The sequence below is a fragment of the Hypomesus transpacificus genome, unplaced genomic scaffold (assembly GCF_021917145.1).
Source record: "Hypomesus transpacificus isolate Combined female unplaced genomic scaffold, fHypTra1 scaffold_31, whole genome shotgun sequence".
NCBI classification, from domain to species: Eukaryota; Metazoa; Chordata; class Actinopteri; order Osmeriformes; family Osmeridae; genus Hypomesus; species Hypomesus transpacificus.
Window position 1 is genome coordinate 1,656,738 of NW_025813837.1, and position 23,681 is coordinate 1,680,418.

Here is a 23,681-nt window from a genome sequence, read left to right on the forward strand (position 1 = left end):
TATTAAGTACTGTCAACTACTTGAAAAGCAGGTTCCTTAGAAACTGCGGACGCTAGTGATGGAGGCTCGTTATAAATGACATCCAGATCCTTTTTAAAAGGCCATGTCAGGTTAGTTACAGTCAAGTAGACAAAGACAAATAAACGCCATTTTTACATGAGAATAGTGCAGTTTGTGTGTTGTCCTTGCCTTGGACTCGGACAACTTTGAGAATTGAACAGGAATATATATAAATATATAAATATCTATATAAAGATACATATTTTACTTTTCGTCTTTCTAAATTCATGTCACATTCATGTGGAGTAGTTTACTCACTCCAAATATAAAATGCTTAAACTCTTCAGCTGGAGAGTGTAGGGTAGGGCATACACACTGCGCTGTGAATAGCGCTTCTACCCATTCACCAGCGGACGGCGGTATGAGGCCATCCAAAACCAAGCGCCTCCCCCAACCCCCCTCGGATTGCCTCCCTCCTCACTTCCTCTCCGCAAGCCGCGCCTGGGTCGGGGGCTGGCGGTCTAACAGCCCCGAAAGAAAACACCATGTAAAGAAAAGTATAAAAGGACAGACAGCGCAAATTACTGGCTTTGTTATCAGTCCCTGTAACTGTTTATTGTCGGGACAAGGCTTCGCAGTTTGGCAGATACCGAATGGCAAAAGACGGATCTCACTAGCGTTGTGAAAGGTAGGTGAAGTCTCATCGGTCGCTTCTGTGTTACGGTAGTCAACCTCTGTCATGTACTAAAACGTTGCTGAACCGCGTGTATTGTTCAGCTCAAGCACTATTTAACTATGGGTTATTCGTTGAGTAGCCTATACTTGTGTTGGCCATGGGGTGCGCATTTCACCTTGTCAAAAGTTATGCAGTCTCTTTTGAATGTATTGTGTTGCAACGTGTCTCACTGTCAAAGATGATATTAGTTTTTTTCTCTCCAAAAAATCAAGGCATCTAGTTTATATATAGGCTACAGTTTAAGAAGTAGCCTAATTCCTGAACACTTTATGCAGCTGTATACTGCATAAAGTGTTGAAGTTGCAATATTCGTATGCAAACTAACGTCAAGGTATAGCCTACACTCATTTAGTAACTTTAGTGCAAGATGGGCAAGATCTGGTTGCAGACGAAAACAGCTGTCAAAGCGGCCGAAAACATCGTAGACGTATCTTGGTGCCTGTCAGTACATGACTGACCAACTGTCAAACGTGACTGTCCCTGCAACCTACCTTTAAACCTGTAAACACTTGAGTATTGTGGTTTAGAGGGCATTTGGAGGTGTCTTGTGTTTGCTACAGTTGGCCGTGAATATTCAAACACCTGACTGGACTGAAGCAGTTAGGTGTATGCTGCAACCAGGATGTGTGAGCCCAGATGCTAGGTGGTGTTTCCAGGAAGGCCAGTGTGGTGTGAATAGGCCGGACGGGGGAGGCTGTGCGGGTCTTGGTGAAAGGCTGAGTCATGGCTCGTGATGCCTGGCTTTGTCCTTGACCTAACCTCTGGTACTCTGCCTTCTCAGCAAGGGACACCGGGTCCAAACTCAGACCCAGGCAGTGTGTGTGCGTGTTTGTGTGTTATGCGTGCCATCTGGGGTCTCCTGCACTGGCTCAGAGAACCAGATTTCCTCTCTGTTCCTCTGGTCAAGGCCAGCCCCGGGACCCATACACCCAGCTGGCTGCTCCAGACAGAACGTTCCGGTTCGTTTCAGCTCAGCTTTGGTGACTTTGTTATCACGGGGTAAAACCAGGGGGCAGTGGCCTGCGTCCTTGGATTGTGGCCACTTTGATCTCGCTTCTCAGATCCACTTTTGCTACCTGTAATCACAACACGTTCTCTCTTTCCTCTTTCCTTCTTTCTCCTTATGTCCGTTTGTCTTTTTATTCTCTCTTTTTCAACCTCCCTCTCTCTCTGTCTCTCTGTCTCTCTGTCTCTCTGTCTCTCTGTCTCTGTGTGTCTCTGTGTGTCTCTCTCTCTCTCTCTCTCTCTCTCTCTCTCTCTCTCTCTCTCTCTCTCTCTCTCTCCACTCACTCACTCACTCACTCACTCACTCTCTGTCTCTCTCTCTCTCTGTCTCTCTCTCTCTGTCTCTCTCTCTCTCTCTCTCTCTCTCTCTCTCTCTCTCTCTCTTCTCTCTCTCTCTCTCTCTCTCTCTCTCTCTCTCTCTCTCTCTCTCTCTCTCTCTCTCTCTCTCTCTCTCTCTCTCTCTCTCTCTCACCCTCTCTCCACTCACTCACTCACTCTCTGTCTCTCTCTCTCTCTGTCTCTCTCTCTCTGTCTCTCTGTCTCTCTCTCTCTCTCTCTCTCTCTCTGTCTAGCAGGTAGCAGACAGACATACCATGCAGATGAGCAATGGCGTCTCTGTGGCCTCGACCAACGGCACCCGCCCGTCTCCCAGATACGTCCCCGGCAGGGTGGCCCCCGTCCGCTCCCCCCCGCCCCTCTCCAAAGTCCCTCCCCCGCCGCCCCTGAAGCCCCCGGGCCCGCCCCCAGAGCGGAGGGCCACCTTCAGCCTATCGGAGGAGGGCCAGCGCCGGGAGCGCGCCCAGTACCTGAGGAAGAGGAGGAACTCCGTCATCTGCTTCGGAGTCTCCATCGGAGCCTTCCTCCTCTCTCTCATCCTCATCCTCAGCCTGACTGGGGGAGACGTGCTGGATGGTTAGGACGAGATTTCAATATTTGGAAAGCGGATTTCAAATGTCACACAGTTTGTGTGTTTGTGTGTGTGTGTGTGAGAGAGAGTTAGTTAGAAAATTATGTATTAAGTACTGTCAACTACTTGAAAAGCAGGTTCCTTAGAAACTGCGGACGCTAGTGATGGAGGCTCGTTATAAATGACATCCAGATCCTTTTTAAAAGGTCATGTCAGGTTAGTTACAGTCAAGTAGACAAAGACAAATAAACGCAATTTTTACATGAGAATAGTGCAGTTTGTGTGTTGTCCTTGCCTTGGACTCGGACAACTTTGAGAATTGAACAGGAATATATATAAATATATAAATATCTATATAAAGATACATATTTTACTTTTCGTCTTTCTAAATTCATGTCACATTCATGTGGAGTAGTTTACTCACTCCAAATATAAAATGCTTAAACTCTTCAGCTGGAGAGTGTAGGGTAGGGCATACACACTGCGCTGTGAATAGCGCTTCTACCCATTCACCAGCGGACGGCGGTATGAGGCCATCCAAAACCAAGCGCCTCCCCCAACCCCCCTCGGATTGTGAGAGAGAGTTAGTAAGAAAATGAGAGAAAAAGAAAAATTGGAAAGGGAATAAGAGAGATATTCATGTAAGAGAAAGTGATATAGGAAGAGAGAGAGAGAGATAGTGGATGCCTTCTATCTAACCTAACAAGAGATCCCTGAAGGCAGACGTTGATGTGAGTGTCTGTGTGTCTGACTGGTCGTGCAGAGAACTGCCCCGACCACAACCCCTCTCTGAGCAGCTGGAAGCCAGGCCACCGCCCGGACAAGGCCACCGTCGTCAGGAAGGGAGACCTCCTCCGATTGGACGCCTCCGCCACCTTCTACTCCCTAACCATCCAATCAGGAGGTAGGATACACGAACCATCTGAGAAATGATTGTCGACCAAATGTTGTTGTTGTCTTTTAACCATCCCGCAAACAAATGCACTGCAGTGTTTAACCAGGAAGTGATTGGCTGCGATTCTCGTCCGGTCAGGTCGAGTGGTTTTCGCCGACAGTGCGGACGCTTCCGGAAACATCACCCTCCGGACGCGGCACATCGTCATCGAGGACGGCGGCGCCCTCCACATCGGCGCCCCCAAGTGTCCCTACCGCTCCCGCGCCGCCATCGCCCTCTTCGGCCGCTCCGACGAGGCGGCGGTGGGCGAGGTGGCGGGCCTGGGCCGGAAGTTCGTCGGCGTGCGCGCCGGAGGCACCCTGGAGCTCCACGGGGCGCGGCGGCCATCTTGGACCCTGCTGACCCGCGGCGTCCCCGCCTCTGGCCTCGCCACGGGGGGCTACTCCTTCCAGAAGAACTTCAGCCGGGGGATTAACGTGCGCGTGGTGGACCAGGACACCGGGGCCGTGCTGCACGTGGAGCGCTACGACACGCACGAGTCGCGCAACGACAGCCGGCGCCTCACGCAGCTGCTGCGGGCGCTGCCCGCCGGGCGGGTGGTGGCGCTCGCCGTGGGCGACTCGGCAGTGAAGAGCCTCCTGGAGGAGACCAAGAGGAGCATTCAGGAGCTGTTGGGGAGCACCTACATCCTGGACCTCAAATACAGGTAGCCGGACGCTCGGACACACCTTTCGGACGCCGATTGGTGAAACTCTGAATGTATGCTTTGATGCTAGCGGCAGTGGAAGCTACGGTTATGAATGGGCTGCGGGTGTGTGTGTGTGTGAACTCTCCTCACAACACATTTTTTACTCCTCTTTACGCCTTACTATCAGTAGCTGAGGGCCCCAGCCGGTTTCCGTTGAAGAAGCCGTGATTATAGGTGTGTGTGCGTGTGTGTTTTTGCAGCGCGATGCGTGTGTGTGTGTGTGAACTCCCTCTCTCCTGTGGATCATAGCCATGGCTCATCCCTCGTTTGTGTTTACCATCGCAGCACCCCCGCTAGCATCTCCAGTCAGCCCTGTCAGGACAAACACGCACGCACACACACGCACACACACGTATTTCGAGGTCCTCCTTCATTCCCGTGCCGACGTCGTCCCCCCCCAGGACAGGAAGTACCGGGCCTCCAGCGTTTCCAGGGTTTGTGTGAAAGCGGCTGAATCAGGGCTTCTTCTCTCCTCCGCTCTCCCTCTTCCGTCCCGGGGTTGGGAGCGCGCGGGGGGAAACTCTGAGGGGCTCGCCTTTCACTCCAGACGTGCTCCGTGTCTGCGCGGTGGAACTGGAGGGCCGCTCGTCTGTCCCACCGCAGGAGGAGAGGAACGGAATCCCAGTAGCGATGTCCTGAGCAAACACAGGCACGCGCGCGCGCTTCGCCCCCGGGCTATGGAGGTCCTCTGTGTACTTCAGATGTTGGTATTTGCGGAGCCAGCCAGCCGAGGCTCGGCCCAGCAACCCCGGCCTCACGCCAGGCTCCTCCGTGTCCAGTTTCGCCTGCGGGGTTGTCGCCCCGGCAACGCTGAGGTCCCCGGTCGGCGTCCAATTCATTCCAGAGTGTGACTGTTCCGTAAATGCATCATAAAGAAGAGCCAGGCTGCTATGCCTCTCTGCCACACACTGCTCTGAGTGTCTGTGTGTGATACAGAGAGAGACAGAGACAGAGGTCGCGTGTGTCTGTGTGGGGGGGGGGGGGTAGGGAGGGGTGGGGGGGTATGTGTGTGACGGAGACAGAGAATGTGTGTGTGTGTGTGAGACAGAGAGAGACAGAGAGAGACAGAGACAGAGAGAGACAGAGTGCGTCTAAGTGTTCTAGAAGTGTTCTCTTGCCACTCATTGTAATCCCAGTATCGTGTCAGTGTGGTCATGATGTCATCGCCCCCAGCCCTGACGTAGGACAGCGTGGGGGTCATGTGACTGTCCCCAGCTCTGATGTAGGACAGCGTGGGTGTCATGTGACTATCCCCAGCTCTTACATAAGACAGCGTGGGGGTCATGTGATTTTCACTGTTGAGAGACGCTGCTCTTCCTGCTGGTCCAACAGGATTCCAGCAGGAAACAGACTTAGGACTTTCTCCTGAACACACACTTATATACTCTCTCACACACACATGCTCTCTCTCTCACACACACATGCTCTCTGTCTCACACACACACACACACATACACTCTCTCACACACACAAACACAGGTCTCTCATTGGCCTCCTACTCGCCAGTCTACCTGTCATACCTTTTCAGTGAACGTCCAAATTTTTCGGGGGGGATTTGAACAGAGGCGTTGTTAGACATAACACTCTACTGGGGCACAGGCCCCCTTATTCATATCCCTTTTTTTCTTTCAAGCTTGCCGCGCACAATGCACTACTAGGCTATAAAGACTCCCCTTGCTTAACCCACTATACCACAGTTCAGAGTTTGATATCAGCTTTGGCAGGGACATCAATAGTTAACGCGAGCGCATTTTTTTCCAGGTACTTTCCCCCCGTGGCAAGTAGGGTGAAGTGTCTTGCACAACGTCATTTGGCACAGCCGGGATTCAAACCGGTAACCTTCTGATTACTGGCCCGACTCCTAACCCATTCAGCCACCTGACTCCCTCCCTCAGTGGGATGTTCTGATCTGTGGAGCTGCTAGCTGTAGGTGTGTGTGTGTATGAAGGGCTCTAATGAGTGTGTGTTCCTGGACCCCCACCCAGGGACTGTCAGGGCCCGGGGCTGGTGGGGCTGGCCCCCACACAGGGGGAGGGCGGGCGGGGTGTCCAGGGGGCTTGGACCTCTCTGGACGTCACCCTGCTCAGCCTGGGGATGAGTCCGTTAAAAGGCCGGGTGGATGACGTTGCTGTGGCCATTAAGGAAGTGATGAAAATACGTGATAACAGAAAGTCACTTTTCTTCTTTTGTCCAACACTCATACACACACACACACACACACAGACACACACACACAGACACACACACACTGCCACTAATGGTAATGGCAGGGCAGGGTGCTTCTACAGATGGTTCCTGTTTGTGTTTCAAAGGGGAACACAGCGGAGCGCCTCTCTTGATCTGCTCCTGTCCGTGTGGACCCTGGATGGGTCAGCTTGTTCCAGCGTGGCAGTGTGTGTGTGTGTGTGTGTGTGTGTGTGTGTGTGTGTGGGGGGGGGGGTCTGGTGTAATGGCAGAGAAAATGAAACACGGTCCCAGTTTCCCCTTAATGCTCGTTCAAGTTGGACTGGGCACGTGTTGTTACAGGGACAGGGAGAGGTTTCCATCCTGGTTTCCCCGGCTCTGACAGTGCGCCGTGGGCCTGGCGCCGTTTCAGACGTCACTCTAGAACGTTCTCTCAGATGTGGGGCCAGGAGCCGGATAATACAGCCAGCGAACATCCTCGAAAGGTTACCCCGGTCTGGAAGGTTAACGGAAGGCGGTAGGGTTCGACGGTCGTGGTTTTAAGAGGTTATGTTAACGTTCTTTTTTGAATGTCATGTTTTATCAGGCTGGAGGGGTAAATGGATTGAAATTATTGTTTGTTGGTTTAGGCTGGGAAACAACGCATTCAGGCTACTGAAATCTTTCCTCACCCAGCCCTCTCCTCCTTCCTCACCCAGCCCTCTCTCTCTCTCCTCCCCCATCCCTCTCCCCTCTCCTCCCCCAGCCCTCTCTCCTCTCCTCACCCAGCCCTCTCTCCTCTCCTCCCCCATCCCTCTCCCCTCTCCTCCCCCAGCCCTCTCTCCTCTCCTCACCCAGCCCTCTCCCCTCTCCTCCCCCAGGCCTCTCCTCCTTCCTCACCCAGCCCTCTCCCCTCTCCTCCCCCAGGCCTCTCCTCTCCTCACCCAGCCCTCTCCCCTCTCCTCCCCCAGGCCTCTCCTCCTTCCTCACCCAGCCCTCTCCCCTCTCCTCCCCCAGGCCTCTCCTCCTTCCTCACCCAGCCCTCTCCCCTCTCCTCCCCCAGGCCTCTCCTCCTCTCCTCACCCAGCCCTCTCCCCTCTCCTCCCCCAGGCCTCTCCTCCTCTCCTCACCCAGCCCTCTCCCCTCTCCTCCCCCAGGCCTCTCCTCCTTCCTCACCCAGCCCTCTCCCCTCTCCTCCCCCAGGCCTCTCCTCCTTCCTTACCCAGACCTCAGCTCCCTCTCCTCTCCATCCATCTATCCTCCCATCCTCCACACCCCAGCCGTTTCACCAGGGAGCAGGTGTGTCTCTAGTCTGGATCCCTGGTGTATGAGAGCATGTGCCCTAGTCTGATCTCAGTGCTGTGTACTCCCAATATTCCACCGGTTTTATCTTGCACGCATACTTCCCACATTGTCCAATGTCCACTCCCCTCCACACACACACACACACACAGGTCACACCCTTAGCAAACCCAGCCTTAACATCTGCAAAATATTACATAAGAAAGATCTGAATGTTGATACCATGTTCATACCAGCCTTTTATACACAGCAGCAAGGAGGAATATTGCACAATAACGTGGGTCGGGTTGAGTCAGTTGAAGTTGCACACATGAAGTTTTCCCACTTGGTTGAAGCACGTCTTCACTGCCTTGTTCTAGTGTTGTAATTAGGGTTTTATTATTCTATTTATTAATAGTATTTTTAGCAGACGTGGCTCATGTGAGTGAGCTGTAAAAACTCTTAAATCTGCGTGTGGAAAGCCAGAGAGAGCTGTGAGAAGTGTGAGTCATTGGTCGGTTCCACTCTCAGTGTCTGCCAAGAGCCAAATAGAGGTTGTCGCCGGGCGGCCTACTGGGAGCGCGTTTGCCTGCGGTTGGCCAGCGGTGAGGTGGCGATGAGGCCAGTGGCGTGAGTGATTGAGTGTGTCAGTGTGGTCATGGCAAACGCGTGATTAGATGGCCCCGTGAGGTCGCCACGGAGACGGCACCCCCGGTCACCGTGTCACAGGGCGATGACGACACACAGAGGGAGTCCACACAGTCTGGGGGGCTGCGAGTCAATCTAGATTTCTTTTTTTCTTTCTCTTTCCTCTCCCTTCCTGTGCCTGCTCTCGATCCGTCCATTCTTTCTCTGGCTCTCTCTTCCCTCCTTCCTGTGTCCCCTTGTCGGTTTGTGTACCTCCTTCTCCTTTTTCTTTCTCTCTGTGTTTCTCGCTCTCATTCTCCCCCTTGCCTCCCTCTCTCTCTCTCTCTCTCTCTCTCTCTGTCTCTGTCTCTCTCTCTCTGTCTCTCTCTCTCTCTCTCCCAGGCAGGCGTGGGCGCTGGTGGCTGAGGTGGCCGGGGGGAACGCCTCGTGTTCGGAGGACGTCCGGGAGCACGAGAACCACGAGACGGGCGGCCGGGCGCTGGCACGCCGCTCCTACACCACGGCCCACGGCGTGGGCTTCTCCGTCAGCGCCTACAGCGAGTGGAGGAACGGTGGGGCACGCACGCACACACACACACACAGATGCACAGGGACATACACGTCCTCCCCACACATGTAAACACACCTCCTGATGCAGCCTGTATCCAGACAGGCCCCTCGCCTGCAGGTCCAAACAAACGGACCGCTGAACCATGTGATTAACTAAGGAAGAGGGCAGATGTGCTCCACGGGACAAGCACAGCAAGTTCCGGACTTGTTTGTGTTGACGTGGAGGTGAGGAGGACAACCGCCGAGCGTGTCGACCGTACCAGCTGACCCCTTCCCTCTCCCTCTCCCTCTCCTCAGGGTTTCCAATCTCAGGCTTCCAGGTGGATGCCGTGGATCAGGTGGTGCTCAACCTGCAGGATGACGTGCAAACCTGGCAACCCGGAGACCGGATTGTGGTTGCCAGTACTGACTACTCCATGCACCAGGCGGAGGAGTTTACCCTTCTGCCCTGCCCGCTCTGCACCAGTAGACAAGTCCGAATTCAAGGTGTGTGTGTGGGGGGGGGGGGGGGGGGGGGGGGGGAGGGGGGGGGGGGGAGTGTATGTAAGTGTGTCTCCCCCTCAATTTATACTGGGGGGGAGAGTTCAGCAAACCTTTCAGTTTTTATGTCCGTGTGTGTCTACACGTGTGTGTGTGTGTGTGTGTGAACACTGTTGCATACAGTATCATCCAGGTGATGACAACGCCTCTTCAACAGTATACATTTGTTTTGTCTTCCTCCTTGCCTCCCCCTTCTCCCTCCACTAGGGAGACCCCAGTATGCCCACATGGGGGAGATAGTGGAGGGGGTGGACATGAGAGCTGAAGTGGGGCTCCTCACCCGGAACATTCTCATCTATGGAGAGATGGAAAACTCCTGCTATGGAAACAACTTGTGCCAGTTCTTCAATCACGACACCTTTGGCGGACACATCAAGGTGTGTGTGTGTGAGAGACAGATGTGTGTATGACATTTGTTTGATTTTCAATGTGTGTTTGGGTTGGTTTTGGTGTGCGTTTCTGTGTTTTGGTGTGTGTTTGACATTGGGTGTGACTTTAAATGACATTTGATGTGTGCTTGTGTGTGTTTGACATTGGGTGTGAGTTTATAACTTGTGGTGTGTGTGACGACTCTGTTTAGGCTGAGCTAATTGATCGTGAGTTGCTTCTGGTGTAATCATTTTGAGTGTTTCCATACTGCCGAGGTGAAGGATCATTAGAGCCGTCTGGGCCTGGATGAGAGACTGTATTCACTATTCACACACCACCCCAACACTACCACGCAACCACCACTCTGATAGGCACAGGGAGAGAAATGGTTGGTTGGGAAGGAGAGAGGCAGGGAACAAGAAAAGAGAGGTATGACAGAGAGAGGGGAATGAGAAAGAAGGATGAGAGCAAGAGAGAGGGATGAAAGGGAGAGGGATGAGAGAGATTGTTGAAAGCAAAGTTTAAGAATACCCCTCACTTGCCCATAACAATAATGTGCCATGCTGTGAATTGTGTCGAACACAAGTCGAACAAATTAGAACAAACGTTAACCAACAGGTGTGTGTGTGTCTTGAGTGTGTGTGTGTGTGTTTACACCCATCCTTACCTCTCACACACTGATTCCTTGTGTCTCTTGATTCGATAACATTCTGCCTGTGAATAAATAGTCATGTTTAGAGGCTCATGCACATTCTGTGGAGAAACAAATATTAAATAACATTCCTCCTGTCTGATGTCAGAGACCCCTTTGTGCTAAACGGAAAGTTAGAATGACTCTCCAAGTGAGTGTGTGTGTGTGTGTTAGAGTGAGTTACTGTTAACAGTAAGGGTTGGCCAAAGCTTCGTTGATATGAACCAGATGAGGGATTAGTGCAGAGTCATAGAGCTCCTGGAAAGAATATCTCCGTTTTACTGTTTGGCCTGAGTCGATGCATTTTGTTGTTGTTGATTGTGTATATAAAATGGAGCGTCATTGCGTCGACCCCTGTCTGAAAAACCCAGGATTCTCTTTCTGTCCGTCTCTCTCTTTTGTTTCCGCGCCAACTTGGCATCAATTTTGCCAACAAGATTGGCAACGTGTGTTGTAGAAAGCGTAGTAAGCCCTCTCCCTCTCCTTCTCTCCTTCGCCCTTTCTCTCCCATTCCCCCTTCCCTCCAATTTCCTCCATCCCTCTTCCTTCTCTTTTCCCCACCTTTCCCCCCCCCCCCCCCCCCCAGGTGTTTGGGAACTTCTCGGCCGTGCACCTGTCCCAGGTGGAGCTGAGGAACCTGGGCCAGCAGAAGGAGGTGGGCCGCTACCCCCTCCACTTCCACCTCTGCGGCGACGTGGACGCCCGGGGCGGCTACCGGGAGCCCACCTACGTAGACGGCCTGTCCATCCACCACTCCTTCTCCCGCTGCATCACCGTCCACGCCACCAACGGCCTCCTGGTGAGCCTGGAGGAGGGGGGAGGGAGGGGGTGGTGCGGTGGGACAGGGACAGAGACAGAGAGATATGGAGAGAAGAAGAGAGACAGAGAGAGAGAGAGAGAGAGAGTGATTGAGACAGAGACTATATTTACTCGAATTCAAGTCATATCAGTTGTGGTGACCAACTGTCTCACACAAACATGGGGTTTTCTGTGAGTGTGGTGTGTGTGTGTGTGTGTGTGTGTATAGACATATGCCTGTATTGGTGTGTACAATGTTTGGGGTTTTCTAGATGAATGCACTTGACGTCACTCTGTGACCCGTCTATCTAGAGGTCAACACAACAAACTCATCTCTCTGCTCCATCGAGGAAATGAAACGACATTCAGATTACATTGTTCTCAAATAGTTTTCCTGCTTCCCTTGTCATTCGATGAACAATGGCTTAAGTGCCTCATAAGGAAACCAAGAAGTCATAAAAAGTATTTTATTTCTCAGACGAGGACAGTAAACTAGTTTCTGTTCCTCTTTAATATAAAAAAAAATAGCTTTGGATGGGGAAAAAATGAACAAAATGTCCGCACAAACGTCCCCTGTAACCCCCCCCCCTCCCCCGGCCCAGGTGAAGGACACTGTGGGCTTCGACACGCTGGGCCACTGCTTTTTCCTGGAGGACGGCATCGAGCAGAGGAACACCTTCTACCACAACCTGGGCCTCCTGACCCGGCCAGGGACCCTACTGCCCACCGACCGCAACGACACCGTGTGCCTCGCCCTCCGAGACCGCGTCTTCCAGAACTACGTCCCGTCACCAAGCACGGAGTGCAAGTAAGAGAGAGGGGGGGAGGGTGTAACTGTGTGATGTTGTAATAGGGGGTGGGGTCTAGTGAAGAGGGAGATGGGATAGAGAGGATCAGAGAGAGAGGGGGAGAGGGAGTCGGATTAAAAGAGAGAGCAAAAGAGTCTGAGGAAAAGAGAGTCCGAGAAAGAGAGGGAGTCTGAAAAAAAGACTTGGAAGAAACAGAGTCGGAGTGGGAGAAGGAGTCAGGAGATCGCGTGTTAAAGAACTACCCTCCCAGACTCGGCACAGTCTAATCAAGATCGACAGAGGAGACCCACCTAAACGGAGGGGGAGGGGGGGGGGGGGGGAGAGAAACAGTCAGGGAGGTAGAGAATGTTCTAGGGAGAGAAGTGGCCCCCAGGAAGAGAGATAGGCACAGAGGGCAAACGAGAGGAAGAGAGGGAGAGAATGTGCCGAGAGGGGGAGGAGAGAGGAGCAGATAAGACAGATGTGCCGTCATGAATGCGGTGTCAGGAACTGACCAGTCCCATACTGATAAGTGGGAAACGCCACATCTCCTAGCTGTCTGTCTGGACCTATCAGGCCCTGGGGGCCACATGAGCAGGAAGCGCCTCATCTCCAGGTCCTCAGCAGAGCTAGGAGAGATTAGCACCAGGGAGATAGTGGAGGAGTTATCCCTGCTAGAACAACACCGCGCTGGGATGTGTCTGTGTGTGTGTTGTATCAAAAGGCTGAAAGAGAGTCTGTGAGGGGAGCAGAGCCAGACTGTGCTTTCCAAGGGCTGTGCGTGTGTGCATAGTTGTGTGTGCGTGTGTGCATAGTTGTGTGTGCGTGTGTGTGTATTGGCAGGCCTGTCCTAGTGGAAGGTTTATGTTGGAGTAGGGAGTGATCAAGGATAACAGGAGTCCGTGTTCCGGATTCTTACTACCGTCCTCTCCTCGAGCCTGATATTGACCATCAGTTACGTCTGGAGCACTCCTAATGCCCTCTCCTGTGTGTGTGTGCTGTGTGATGCACACGTGTGTGTGTGTGTTTGTTATTGCATGTCCCAGGGCAGTGTCTACCTTTTGGATTGCCAACCCCAACAACAACCTCATAAGCAATGCAGCAGCGGGTTCCCAGGTAAGACTGTTATATCACCCCCCCCTGGCCCCAGGACACTGATGAACGGTCCCCCGCTGGAGTGTCTGAACACAGTCTGGTGGCTGGAGGGAGGGGTGGTGGTGGGGGTTACAGCAGACATGACTCATAAGAGGGTGATCCCTCTGTGAGGGGTTTGGGATTAGAAAGTTCCCCACGAGGAGATGAGCGGGATTAGAACATCCCTGCCTCTCATCCCTGCTTTCACCCACACAAACACTGCTGATCCTCCGCTGGGCTGGGCTGGGGTCAGGTGGGGGGTGATGGGGGGGGGGGGGGGGCGTGCATGGGTGTTGGCTGTGTGTGTTGGCTAAACACTGTGATTTTCATCTGGATTGCATCCTGAATTGTGAGCGGAGCCCTGCGTGTGTGTGTGTGTTCTCACCTGTGGTCCTCTCTCTCCCTGTCCTCTCTCTCCCTGTCCTCTCTCCCTGTCCTCTCTCTCCCTGTCCTCTCTCTCCCTGTCCTCTCTCTCCCTGTCCTCTCTCCCTGTCCTCTCTCTCCCTGTCCTCTCTCTCCCTGTCCTCTCTCTCTCTGTCCTCTCTCTCCCTGTCCTCTCTCCCTGTCCTCTCTCTCCATGTCCTCTCCCTCCCTGTCCTCTCTCTCCCTGTCCTCTCTCTCCCTGTCCTCTCTCTCCCTGTCCTCTCTCTCCCTGTCCTCTCTCTCTCTGTCCTCTCTCTCCCTGCCCTCTCTCTCCCTGTCCTCTCTCTCCCTGTCCTGGCTCCAGGATGCTGGGATCTGGTACGTGTTCCACAGCTCGTCCACGGGCGACTCCCACGGCCTGGTCCCTGAGACCCGGGCGGAGCTCACCCCCCTGGGGGTGTTCTTCAACAACCGCGTCCACTCCAACTTCAAGGTACCCCCTGCCCCTCCACCCCCTCCTACCACCTCCCTCCACCCCCTCCTGCCACCTCCCTCCTCACCTAAACCACAACTTCCCTTCCTCCCCCCTACCCTACAACACAGCACTACAGTCTACTGTAATAATCAATAATAAAACGGTTTACAATGTGTATACAGTATGATCACACCTGTACACGAAAGTAGCCACACCAGAAAATCTGAAACAAACACACACACATTTTTTGACATGTACACAAACACACACACAGTACCAGTCAAAAGTTGCGTGCGTGCGTACAGTATATCCACATTCAAACCCATGCCAGCGTGCAGTCACACAGACCTATTAAAACGTATACACCCCTGCCGACGTTCTCTCACACACAATAGAGGTCTGTTGCTGTGGCTCTAGAGGGAGGTGAACTGTGAGGTCTTTGTCCAGGCTGACCACAAGAACCTCAGAGACACTCAGAAACCTGCCTTACACGCTGGCTCTACTGTGTTTGTGTTACTCACTGTATATACAGGCATATTCAAACACACACACACACACTCAAACAAACACACATATTTGAACACGCATACACACTCACACGCACATCCATAGCTCTGACTGTTGCCGTTGGCCCACCCCCCAGGCCGGCCTGTTCATTGATAAAGGTGTGAAGACCACCAAGGCATCCGCCGCAGACCCCAGGGAGTACCTGTGTCTGGACAACAACGCCAGGTCAGTGAGTGGCTGGCTTTTGTACGTGACATTGTATGGCATATCATGGAAATTGTATGTATTTAATGTGTATCTAGTCTGCAGTAGCAGGCTCGAGTTTGCAGTGGCAGGTTCTACTCTACAGTAGGATAGTCAGTCTGGTTTGGAGGATGGTGTGTGTGTGTGTTTGTGTGTGTGTGGAGGCTCTGTCAGGTTTCTGTTTACAGAGAAAACAAGGCTCCATAGATAGTTTCCACTCTGTAGCTCTCACTCCAAATACAAACCTCGGACAGATGGAAAAAAGCTTAGGCCGCCCCCTCGACTTCTGCCCGAAGAGTGTGTGTGTGTGCAATGCGTTTTTTGAGGTTTTGTGTTGTGTTAGTCGGGGGGTACAGTATGTGACAGAGTGCTATGTGTGTATGAGAGAGGGAACGCATGCGTACTCTTGTTTCTGTGTGTGTGTGTAGGAGGGAGGAAGTGCATGCATCATCTTGTCTGTGTCAGTGTGTGTGTGTGTGTGTGTGTGTGTGGTGTGTTTGTAGGAGAGAGGAAGCATCTCGTCCTGTGTTATTTTTGCTCATGGCTGTTTGCCAGTCCACCAACTCTGGTCGTGCCATCTCAGGTTCCGTCCTCACCAGGACGCCGACCCCAGCCGGCCCCGAGCAGCGGCCCTCATCGACACCCTCATCTCCTTCAAGAACAACGACCTCGGAGCCTGGATACGTGGCGGTGACATCATCATCCAGAACTCTGGGTTAGTGAGTCAGAGCTGTGACGTCATCACTGTAAGCCCACAATGTGTTTCAGGGAATCGTTTTTTATCAGTACACAGTATCATGTTTGTCTTAATAAACAAAACATTGATATCCACATGAACTTTAAAGTATACATATAGATTTTGAAGCAAAGTATACATAGATACATTTTTTGATTCACATTTACCTGCACATACCATTAACATTTGTTCAGTTAGTGTTCATAATGTTCAGTTAAACCAGTATGGTTAATCATGGCTTCTCTACTGAACCTGATCTGTTTTATTGCAGATTTGCGGACAATGGCGTTGGACTTGCCTTTGCCAGGTATGCACTTTCATGTCCGTGTCGTAAATACAGACCAAAATACTGTCAGAACTCTGCACTTCTGATCTTCTGTTGGACTTGGCTAATGACTTAAGGAGCGTCTGTCAAACGACTCCATGTCGAATGCTGTATATGTGTGGATCTCCCTGAGTGTTCCCTGGCGTCTCCTCACGTGTCCGTTCGAAATCTCTGGGATAAGGATGGTACAAGTAGGATGTATCTGACATCTCTCTCTCTCTCCCCCCTCCCAGTGATGGAAGCTATCCCAAGGACGAGGGCTCCAGCCAGGAGGTGACCCAGTCCCTGTTTGTGGGCGAGAGCCGGAACCGAGGAACCCTGGGAGGACAGAACAAGTACTCTGGCCTGGGAGCCGTGGACGGCAAGATGAGAACACTGCCACGGAACAAGTGAGGAGGGTGGGAGGGAGGCAGGAGGAGGGTGAGGGTAATAAATACTGAGAACACTGCCACGGAACAAGTGAGGAGGGTGGGAGGGAGGCAGGAGGAGGGTGGGGGTAATAAATACTGAGAAGACTGTTCGAGGATGGTGTACTTGTGAAAATTGGGAGGAAGTATGACTAAATCCTCTTCAGTAAATCTATCTCAGAAACATGACGGCTTCTCTTATTTCTCAATACCGCACGTCTGGTTTGTCGCAGCCATAATCCAGTCAGTCAGTCAGATTCCAACCAATTATGAGCAGCAAATCGGCCAGATCACTGCAGCTGTATCAGGTTTGGGCCAAGGGTTTTAGGACCCAACGCCCTTCTCAGCTCTCGCTGGACTGCCTTCGTCACCGTGGGAACAGCTAATTGCTGCCTGCTCTCAAGTCTCGTCTCCACACCCGCTGCTGTTTAACAAGAACATCTTATTTATTGTGTGTAGCCTGGGAAGAGCTATCTCTCTGTGCTTGTTGTGTTTTGCTAATCTGAGGTCAGTGGACTTATCTGTTTCCTGGGAAAGAAAAAACTTTGAGATAACATAAAAAGGGCTACGTACTGGACGTTCAGCGTTGGGCCAATTTAAACTCTGAACCTCAAAGTTTATACAAGAAATGTGATCAAAGAGGGCTTGTAAAACAAAGTCTGTTATAATCCGTCAATTTCTGAGTCATGACGCGAAAACCTTTTACTTAAGGCTATGAGTCTTAGTGACAGTGTCGCCCCTGGTAACGACCCTCTCCTCTTTCCTCAGGACCTTCCCCATCCGAGGGTTCCAGATCTACGACGGTCCGGTGCGTGTGACCAGGAGCACGTTCCGGAGCTACGTTCCCACGTCGGAGCGCTTCACCAGCGCCGTGGGCTTCAACCTGAAGAACACCTGGCAGCTGACGCCACGCAACAACCTGTCCCAGCTCAGCTTCCATCCCACCGTCAGTACCAAATCACAACACTAAATCACAACCCACCGTCAGTACCACATGACAACACTAGATCACATCCCACCATCAGTACCAGATCACAACACTAGATCACATCCCACCGTCAGTGTGTAATCCGTCCGAGGATGCTTCTGAGGACACCATTTGCACGCTGTCTGTTTGATGTGTTCCCTGGTTCCCCCCTGATTCCTCCCCGGGTGGAGCTTGTCTGCTTTTGCTGCCACTTGAGCTCATGTTGACAGCTTTGCGTTCCTGTGTGGTGGGGAGAAGACAGAGTGTTTCCCAACTCCCCCCCCCCCCCTCTCTCTCTGCGTGCGTGGATTTGTGTCTGTTTGGGTGTCTATATGTGTTTGTGTATTAGTGTGTGCATGTGTGTGGTTGCGTGTATTGGTGTGTGTTTCCTCTGAATGGCTTGGTCCAATCTGTTAGTCACTCCCCCTCTGCCCTGGATCACAGCGAGCGTTGGCATCTACAGGCCCTAGGGGTGTTAGCCCCCCCACCAAGAGAGCGCTTGCAGCGTTTACAGTAGTGCTGGAGCGCCCTCTAGTGTCAGGGAAAGGAACAACACGTCACTGTTGACGGTTCCAGCTGCTCTTTAAGGGCCATGCTCAGGCTTTTTCTAGATCTGCAGGCGACCTGTACAGATATTAAGTCTTCTTCCTATGGCATCTGTGTCGTGTTTAGCTCTAGGATGTGACAGTCTAGAGCTTGACATAACATAAACATGACAGCCAGAAGCCATGGTCACAGACTAATGGTATAGAATGACACCATTCGCTCTCATATCTGGCACACTTACCATCTGCGCTTTTAGTACGTCCCTTTGGAGCAATCCATAATGACGGGTGATTTAACGGGAGAGCGTTGGTAACATGGCGTCTCTCCCTAGGTGGGTCTGAGGGCGTTCTTCGGGCGTCCGGGGCAGTGGTTCGAGGAGAACGACCTGGACGGGGACAAGAACTCGATCTTCCACGACGTGGACGGCTCCGTGACGGGTTACCCCGACACGTACGTGGGCCGGGCAGACAACTACCTGATCCGCCACCCCGACTGCGTCAACGTCTCCCAGTGGAACGGCGTGGTGTGCAGCGGGGCCTACGCACAGGTGAGGGGGCTGGGGAGAAAGGGTTAGGGTTAGGGGCTGTATGTGGGGCTGAAGGTTCCGGAACAAACAAACGAATGAATGACTCTCTCGCGTTCCCCCCAACTCTCTCCTCCCTTGCTCCTGTCTCTCGTCTCCCCTCCTCCCTTCTCCCCTCCTCCCTTCTCCCCTTCTCCATTCTCCCCTTCTCCCCTCCTTCCTTCTCCCTTCTCCCCTCCTCCCTTCTCCCCTCCTCCCTTCTCCCCTCCTCCCTTCTCCCCTTCTCCCCTCCTCCCTTCTCCCCTCCTCCCTTCTCCCCTCCTCCCTTCTCCCCTCCTCCCTCCTCCCTTCTCCCCTCCTCCCTCCTCCCCTTCTCCCCTTCTCCATTCTCCCCTTCTCCCCTCCTTCCTTCTCCCTTCTCCCCTTCTCCCCTCCTTCCTTCTCCCTTCTCCCCTCCTCCCTTCTCCCCTCCTCCCTTCTCCCCTTCTCCATTCTCCCCTTCTCCCCTCCTTCCTTCTCCCTTCTCCCCTCCTCCTTTCTCCCCGCCTCCCTTCTCCCTTCTCCCCTCCTCCCTTCTCCCCTCCTCCCTTCTCCCTTCTCCCCTCCTCCCTTCTCCCCTCCTCCCTTCTCCCCTCCTCCCTTCTCCCTTCTCCCCTCCTCCCTCCTCCCTTCTCCCCTCCTCCCAGGTGTACATCCAGACGCAGGGCTCCCCCGGCCTGGGCCTGTCCATCAGCCGAGACGAGTATCCGGCCGCCCCGCTGCTCCTGCGGGGCGTCAACAGCCAGGGGGCTCAGTACCAGCCCGTCCTCATGATGAGCAAGAGCTACACGCTGCACTGGAGCGGCCCGGCGCCCCGCGACATTGTCCTCTCCCTCATCAACTTCAACCAGTGAGTGGGCGTCGTACACTGTGTATGTGTGTGGGAGGGTGGGTTTTGATGGTGTGTGTGTGTGTGTTTAACCGTGTGTTGGTGCCGTGTCTCCCAGGGGAGACTGGGTCCTGGTGGGGCTGTGTTACCCTTCAGACACCACCTTCCAAATCATGGCCGACATCAACGACCGGCAGAGCAACACCTTCGATGACATCACCGACTACGGGCCGAGCTCCTCTTTGGCAGACCTGGAGAAGAGGCCCAACGACAGGAAGTACTTCTTTGACCGCGGCGTTGGGTGAGTCGTTCGCTACCGGCTGTCCGGGCTGTCGGGCGTAGAATCGCTCAGGCTGTCCACCTCTTTATAGTTTGAACCTGATTTCCCTCTCTCTCTCTCTCTCTCTCTCTCTCTCTCTCTCTCTCTCTCTCTCTCCTCTTCCCCCTCTCTCTCTCCTCTTCCCCCTCTCTCTCTCTTCCCCCCCTCTCTCTCTCTCTCTCCAGGTTGCTGTGGCTCTACCTGCGGGCGCGGCACGGCCGGGAGGGCCACAGCTACTGCTCAGCGAGGGGCTGTGAGAGGGTGAAGGTCATGGCCACCACCTCCTCCAGGCAGACCTGCAACTGCACGGCCAAGGCCTACCCCAAGTACAGCAAGACGCCCTCGGCCGTGGTGCCCATGCCCAGGGTCAACATCCAGACCTGCACTGACTGCGGGGCCTCTCAGGTGGGTGGGGGCTACACGCTGGGGGTCTGGGTGAGGGGGGGTGGGGGGTATGGTATCTGCTTGACAGCAGCTGGAGTCAAGAGCCTCAGTGAGATTGATACTGATTAATGCATTCCTCCATATGGTGCCCTATGTGTGTGTGTGTAAATATATATATATGTGTGTGTGTTCTATCCTCCAGCTGGTGTTCTCCAGTGACCCGTGGAACTCCTACCTCCACACCCAGATCAAGTCTCTGAGCAGCCAGGAGGAGCAGGGCGGGGACTCTCAGGCCTTCATCACGGTGAGACCCCCCCCTCCTCAAACCCCCCCCTCCTCAACCCCCACACACACACACACAGCACCTCCCCTCAGAACCCCGGTGTCATATTTGTTATCCTCTACCCCGCCCTCCCAGGTGGAGGGAGTGCTCTCCCCCCTCTCCCACACAGGCTTCCTCCTGGTCACTGTGGACGCCTGCCTGGGCAAGGTCACCAAGAAGACTCCCTTCTCCAAAATGGATGCCAAAATGGAACAGTATTTGAGAACAGGCATACCAAAGAGGTAAGGGGGGGAAGGGGTAGACTGAATGGGAGGGGGTTAGAATGGTGACAGGGTGCTGGTGTTTGGTCAGTGATCATTGGTGAGTCTCAATGAATGTGTTTGTTGTTGATCTTGCTCAGGTCGATAGTGCTGCTGGGGTCGCGAGGTCGCCCCGAAGGAATGGGCGGTGTCGCACCGTATCTGGTCCCCCTAGGAATGGCCAAGGCTGCTGATCTGCATAGGAAAGGTTGGTGTTACTCTCAACCGGTTCCCCTGAACAGGTCCAGTACTGTAACTGTGTGGCTGTTCAGCTGTTCTTCTGCATTGTTCCAAGACTTGCATGTGTAACGGAGTGGGAACCGTGAAACTTACTCCTCAGGTAACTAGCAGGCCACCCGCGTCAAAAATAGCTAAAAATAGCTTCGTTGGCGTAGTTGGTAGTGTTTGCGCTTGGAAGTTGAGAGGTGGCAGGTTCGACTCCCGGTAGGAGCAAACTTTGGCACCGTATGCCTCTGACGGAGCTTGCAGGACCACGTCTGTGACACATGTTTCTCTTTTATCAACTAAAAAGAGGAAGGAATTTTAATTTTCCTCAGATATATACTTTTTTGGGGGGACAAACACGTTTTTTTTTCTCTCTCTCTCTCTCCCCCCCCCCCCCTCCACCGCCCTCTCTCTGTGTCTGTGTCTCCCCCCAGAGAGCCTGGTGTTCTGGGGCTTCCAGGGTGGCCCTACCCGGGTCCCGTGGGCCTCTCTGTTGTCCAGCCAGGGTGAGGAGGCTGTGGGGCTGCAGGAGCGCTACATCCCCCTAGGCCTGGAGGCCTACGGCTGCCCCCAGGCTGGGCGAACCCAACGCAGAGACATGGAGCTCCTCAGGGCAGCCACGGGATGACAGTGAAAAGCCCCAGCACCCAGACCCACAACACAACCAACCAACCAGCGAACGAATGTGAACTGTTGAAACTTTAATTTATTAACGATGGCATAGATGTTTACTGATCCGAATGGGATTTTATTGAGACTGAACGAGAATGGAGTCTTGTAAAAGAGGTTGTGCTGTGTGATTGTGTTGGTGTGTGATTGAGTGTGTGGATGTGTTTGTTTACACAGGAATGTGTGTGTGTTGCCTAGGGAGGATCCATTGAGGCACCAAATAATGCACTTTCCAAGGCGCAAATAGTTCTTTGATGTCCTACGTTTACTTTTAGTAAAAAGTAAATATGCCATAAAGTTACTAAACCCCCCAAAGAAAATCTTACCTCAACATACTGTAAGAAGGGGCAGCAGCGGAAATGAGACAAATCAAAACTGACGACAGAGTCTCTCTGCCCATTGAGGCCCCGTGCTTCTTAAGACACCTACCAGAGGCCGGACTGACACCAAAAGGATTCTTCATCGTAACCTGCCTCTTCCTTTCTGCGTCTGTCATCTTTGGGTCGCGGTTCGTGTGCGTGCCTCTGGACATTTCTACTCAGTGACTGGACAAAAAACTGGATTGAAGAGACCTTCTTGAGAAAGAGCAACCTCGTGTGAAATGTTTCTTGTTGTATTTATTTCTTCCATCTCCTCTCTGTTGGTCTTTGGGGACGTGTGTAACAAATGTACATGTCCTAATGTTTCATTTGTTTTCACTTTTCCAAAGCCCTTTCAGTTGTTGCTCAATTGTTGTTCAACGTGTTGTTTTTAATGACCTTTTGATGCCAAATGTAAATGTTTGACAAGCTTTGAGAGCAAGTGGTGTCGGGGGGGAAGGGGTTGTTGATAGATACAGCAGTGGAGTGGACCAGGTCCAGACCAGAACCAGGCTGTGCCTCAAAGGTGGGCCTTCTGGAAGTGTTGTGAGCTGGGCTCTCTCAATGGACCATGACCACTCCCTCTGGATGTGCAATCTGTTGACGAGGTGTGTACCTGCCTTTAACCACTGAACTGTGTTTATACAGAGACACATTTTGCATCTGTATCTATTTTCTCAACTAGTGCTGTTTTTTAGATGCAAAAAGAGTGATTTTACTTCAATTAGAAATTCGTTTTTTTTTTTTTCTTCTTTTTGCAACTTTGTTGTCAGAGGCAGTTGTGTGTTTGTATTTACTGTGTGCGGAGTGCCTTTATTTTGCAGTGTTCTGTTTTGAATTTGTGAAATGTGCAATCACTAAACAGAAGGGTTTCAATATCTAATCATGTTCCTGCTTTGGAAACTCAAATTCCTCAGTGCTCTCTTTATAGTGCCAAGGGATTAAAATCATTTGTAAGTTGTGTTAAAACTGTGTCGGGTCTTCATGGTTACACTACACCTCTCTACTCTTACTAAAACCTTAGCACACCTTTATCACAGATTATATTTAATCATACATCATTACAAACGATGATTATGTTTAACATCTGAAACACTGTTGTCACTTTCCTTTTCTGGGGTGGCCAAGTGATAGTTCAGACACACACACGTAATGACCCAGGACTCAAACCATTCTCTGAATATCTGACCAGCATGTCTGTCCAGGTACAAATACAATAAGGCCAATCAACAAATGTGTTCTACTTAGAGAAATTCCCAGTGGCTCTACGGTTACAACTGAAAATAGGCTAAATCTATCTTTATTGACTCTTGGTAATGTTCTTGTCTGTTCTCTTTTGGAAACCGTTCTGATTGGACCTCCCGTTAGATTGCGTGCCACCTTCCCGAACCTTCTCTGAGGTGTCTGGACCTCAGTGAACACACCACTGACGTTTTCCAACCGCAGACTCCATTAGTGATGCAGAACAGGACAATTGATCGCTCCTAGTTGACCACTAACTAGCTGCCAACGGCATTCAGCCTCCAAGAATGGTTTGGCCTACATATAACCAAGAGGCTGTCTGATAGAGACCTCCACACATGGTTTTGTCACATTTACAAATATCCGCCCTCTCCATCAAGACGGCTGCTCTTCAAGCAACGAACCACAGAGTGTATTCCCTCCCAGACTGGAGGATATTTCTGTTTTGCTAGCATGGCCTTGAGGGATAGGACGGTACTCCTCGTGCAGATGGCTGTGATGTTCTGGACTGCGTCTTGGTTTCCGGGCTTCGGCTCGTCCGCCTATGAGCTCCAGGATACCATCCACGCTCTGAAAGAGGAGAACATTCACCTGCACCACCGCCTGGAGAACCTCACTCGCGCTCTCCGGGAACTGAAACACCTTCTGGACCGCTCCAGAGGTAGGTTGGCAGAATGGACGGACAGACA

At 52.5% G+C, this 23,681-nt stretch overlaps 1 protein-coding gene across 3 annotated transcripts; it reads left to right on the plus strand.

The window, feature by feature from the left end:
- The first annotated feature begins 477 nt into the window (after positions 1-477).
- Positions 478-22,707, plus strand: cemip2 (cell migration inducing hyaluronidase 2). 3 transcript variants are annotated; one of them, XM_047015760.1, is made up of 24 exons: positions 478-688; positions 2,314-2,653; positions 3,412-3,552; positions 3,682-4,249; positions 8,765-8,934; positions 9,230-9,418; positions 9,680-9,849; positions 11,119-11,331; positions 11,933-12,138; positions 13,165-13,234; positions 13,980-14,108; positions 14,734-14,822; positions 15,424-15,555; positions 15,848-15,883; positions 16,135-16,290; positions 17,077-17,254; positions 18,153-18,368; positions 19,031-19,233; positions 19,331-19,513; positions 19,717-19,936; positions 20,118-20,219; positions 20,334-20,479; positions 20,599-20,705; positions 21,157-22,707. In XM_047015760.1, exons 2-24 carry the CDS (start codon positions 2,335-2,337, stop codon positions 21,348-21,350), a joined length of 4,137 nt encoding a protein of 1,378 aa, XP_046871716.1. In that variant the 5' UTR covers positions 478-688; positions 2,314-2,334; the 3' UTR covers positions 21,351-22,707. The 3 variants fall into 3 exon arrangements, with proteins under 3 accessions (XP_046871716.1, XP_046871717.1, XP_046871718.1); XM_047015761.1 differs by having other exon boundaries at positions 2,317-2,653; XM_047015762.1 differs by having other exon boundaries at positions 2,328-2,653.
- The last annotated feature ends 974 nt before the right edge of the window (positions 22,708-23,681 follow it).

Excerpts from the sequence above, each read along its gene's own strand:
- cemip2 (XM_047015760.1), top strand. The coding sequence starts at position 2,335 with ATGCAGATGAGCAATGGCGTCTCTGTGGCCTCGACCAACGGCACCCGC. Across the intron at positions 3,553-3,681 it reads CCTAACCATCCAATCAGGAG|GTCGAGTGGTTTTCGCCGAC; the intron begins GTAGGATACACG and ends TCGTCCGGTCAG. Across the intron at positions 4,250-8,764 it reads ATCCTGGACCTCAAATACAG|GCAGGCGTGGGCGCTGGTGG; the intron begins GTAGCCGGACGC and ends TCTCTCTCCCAG.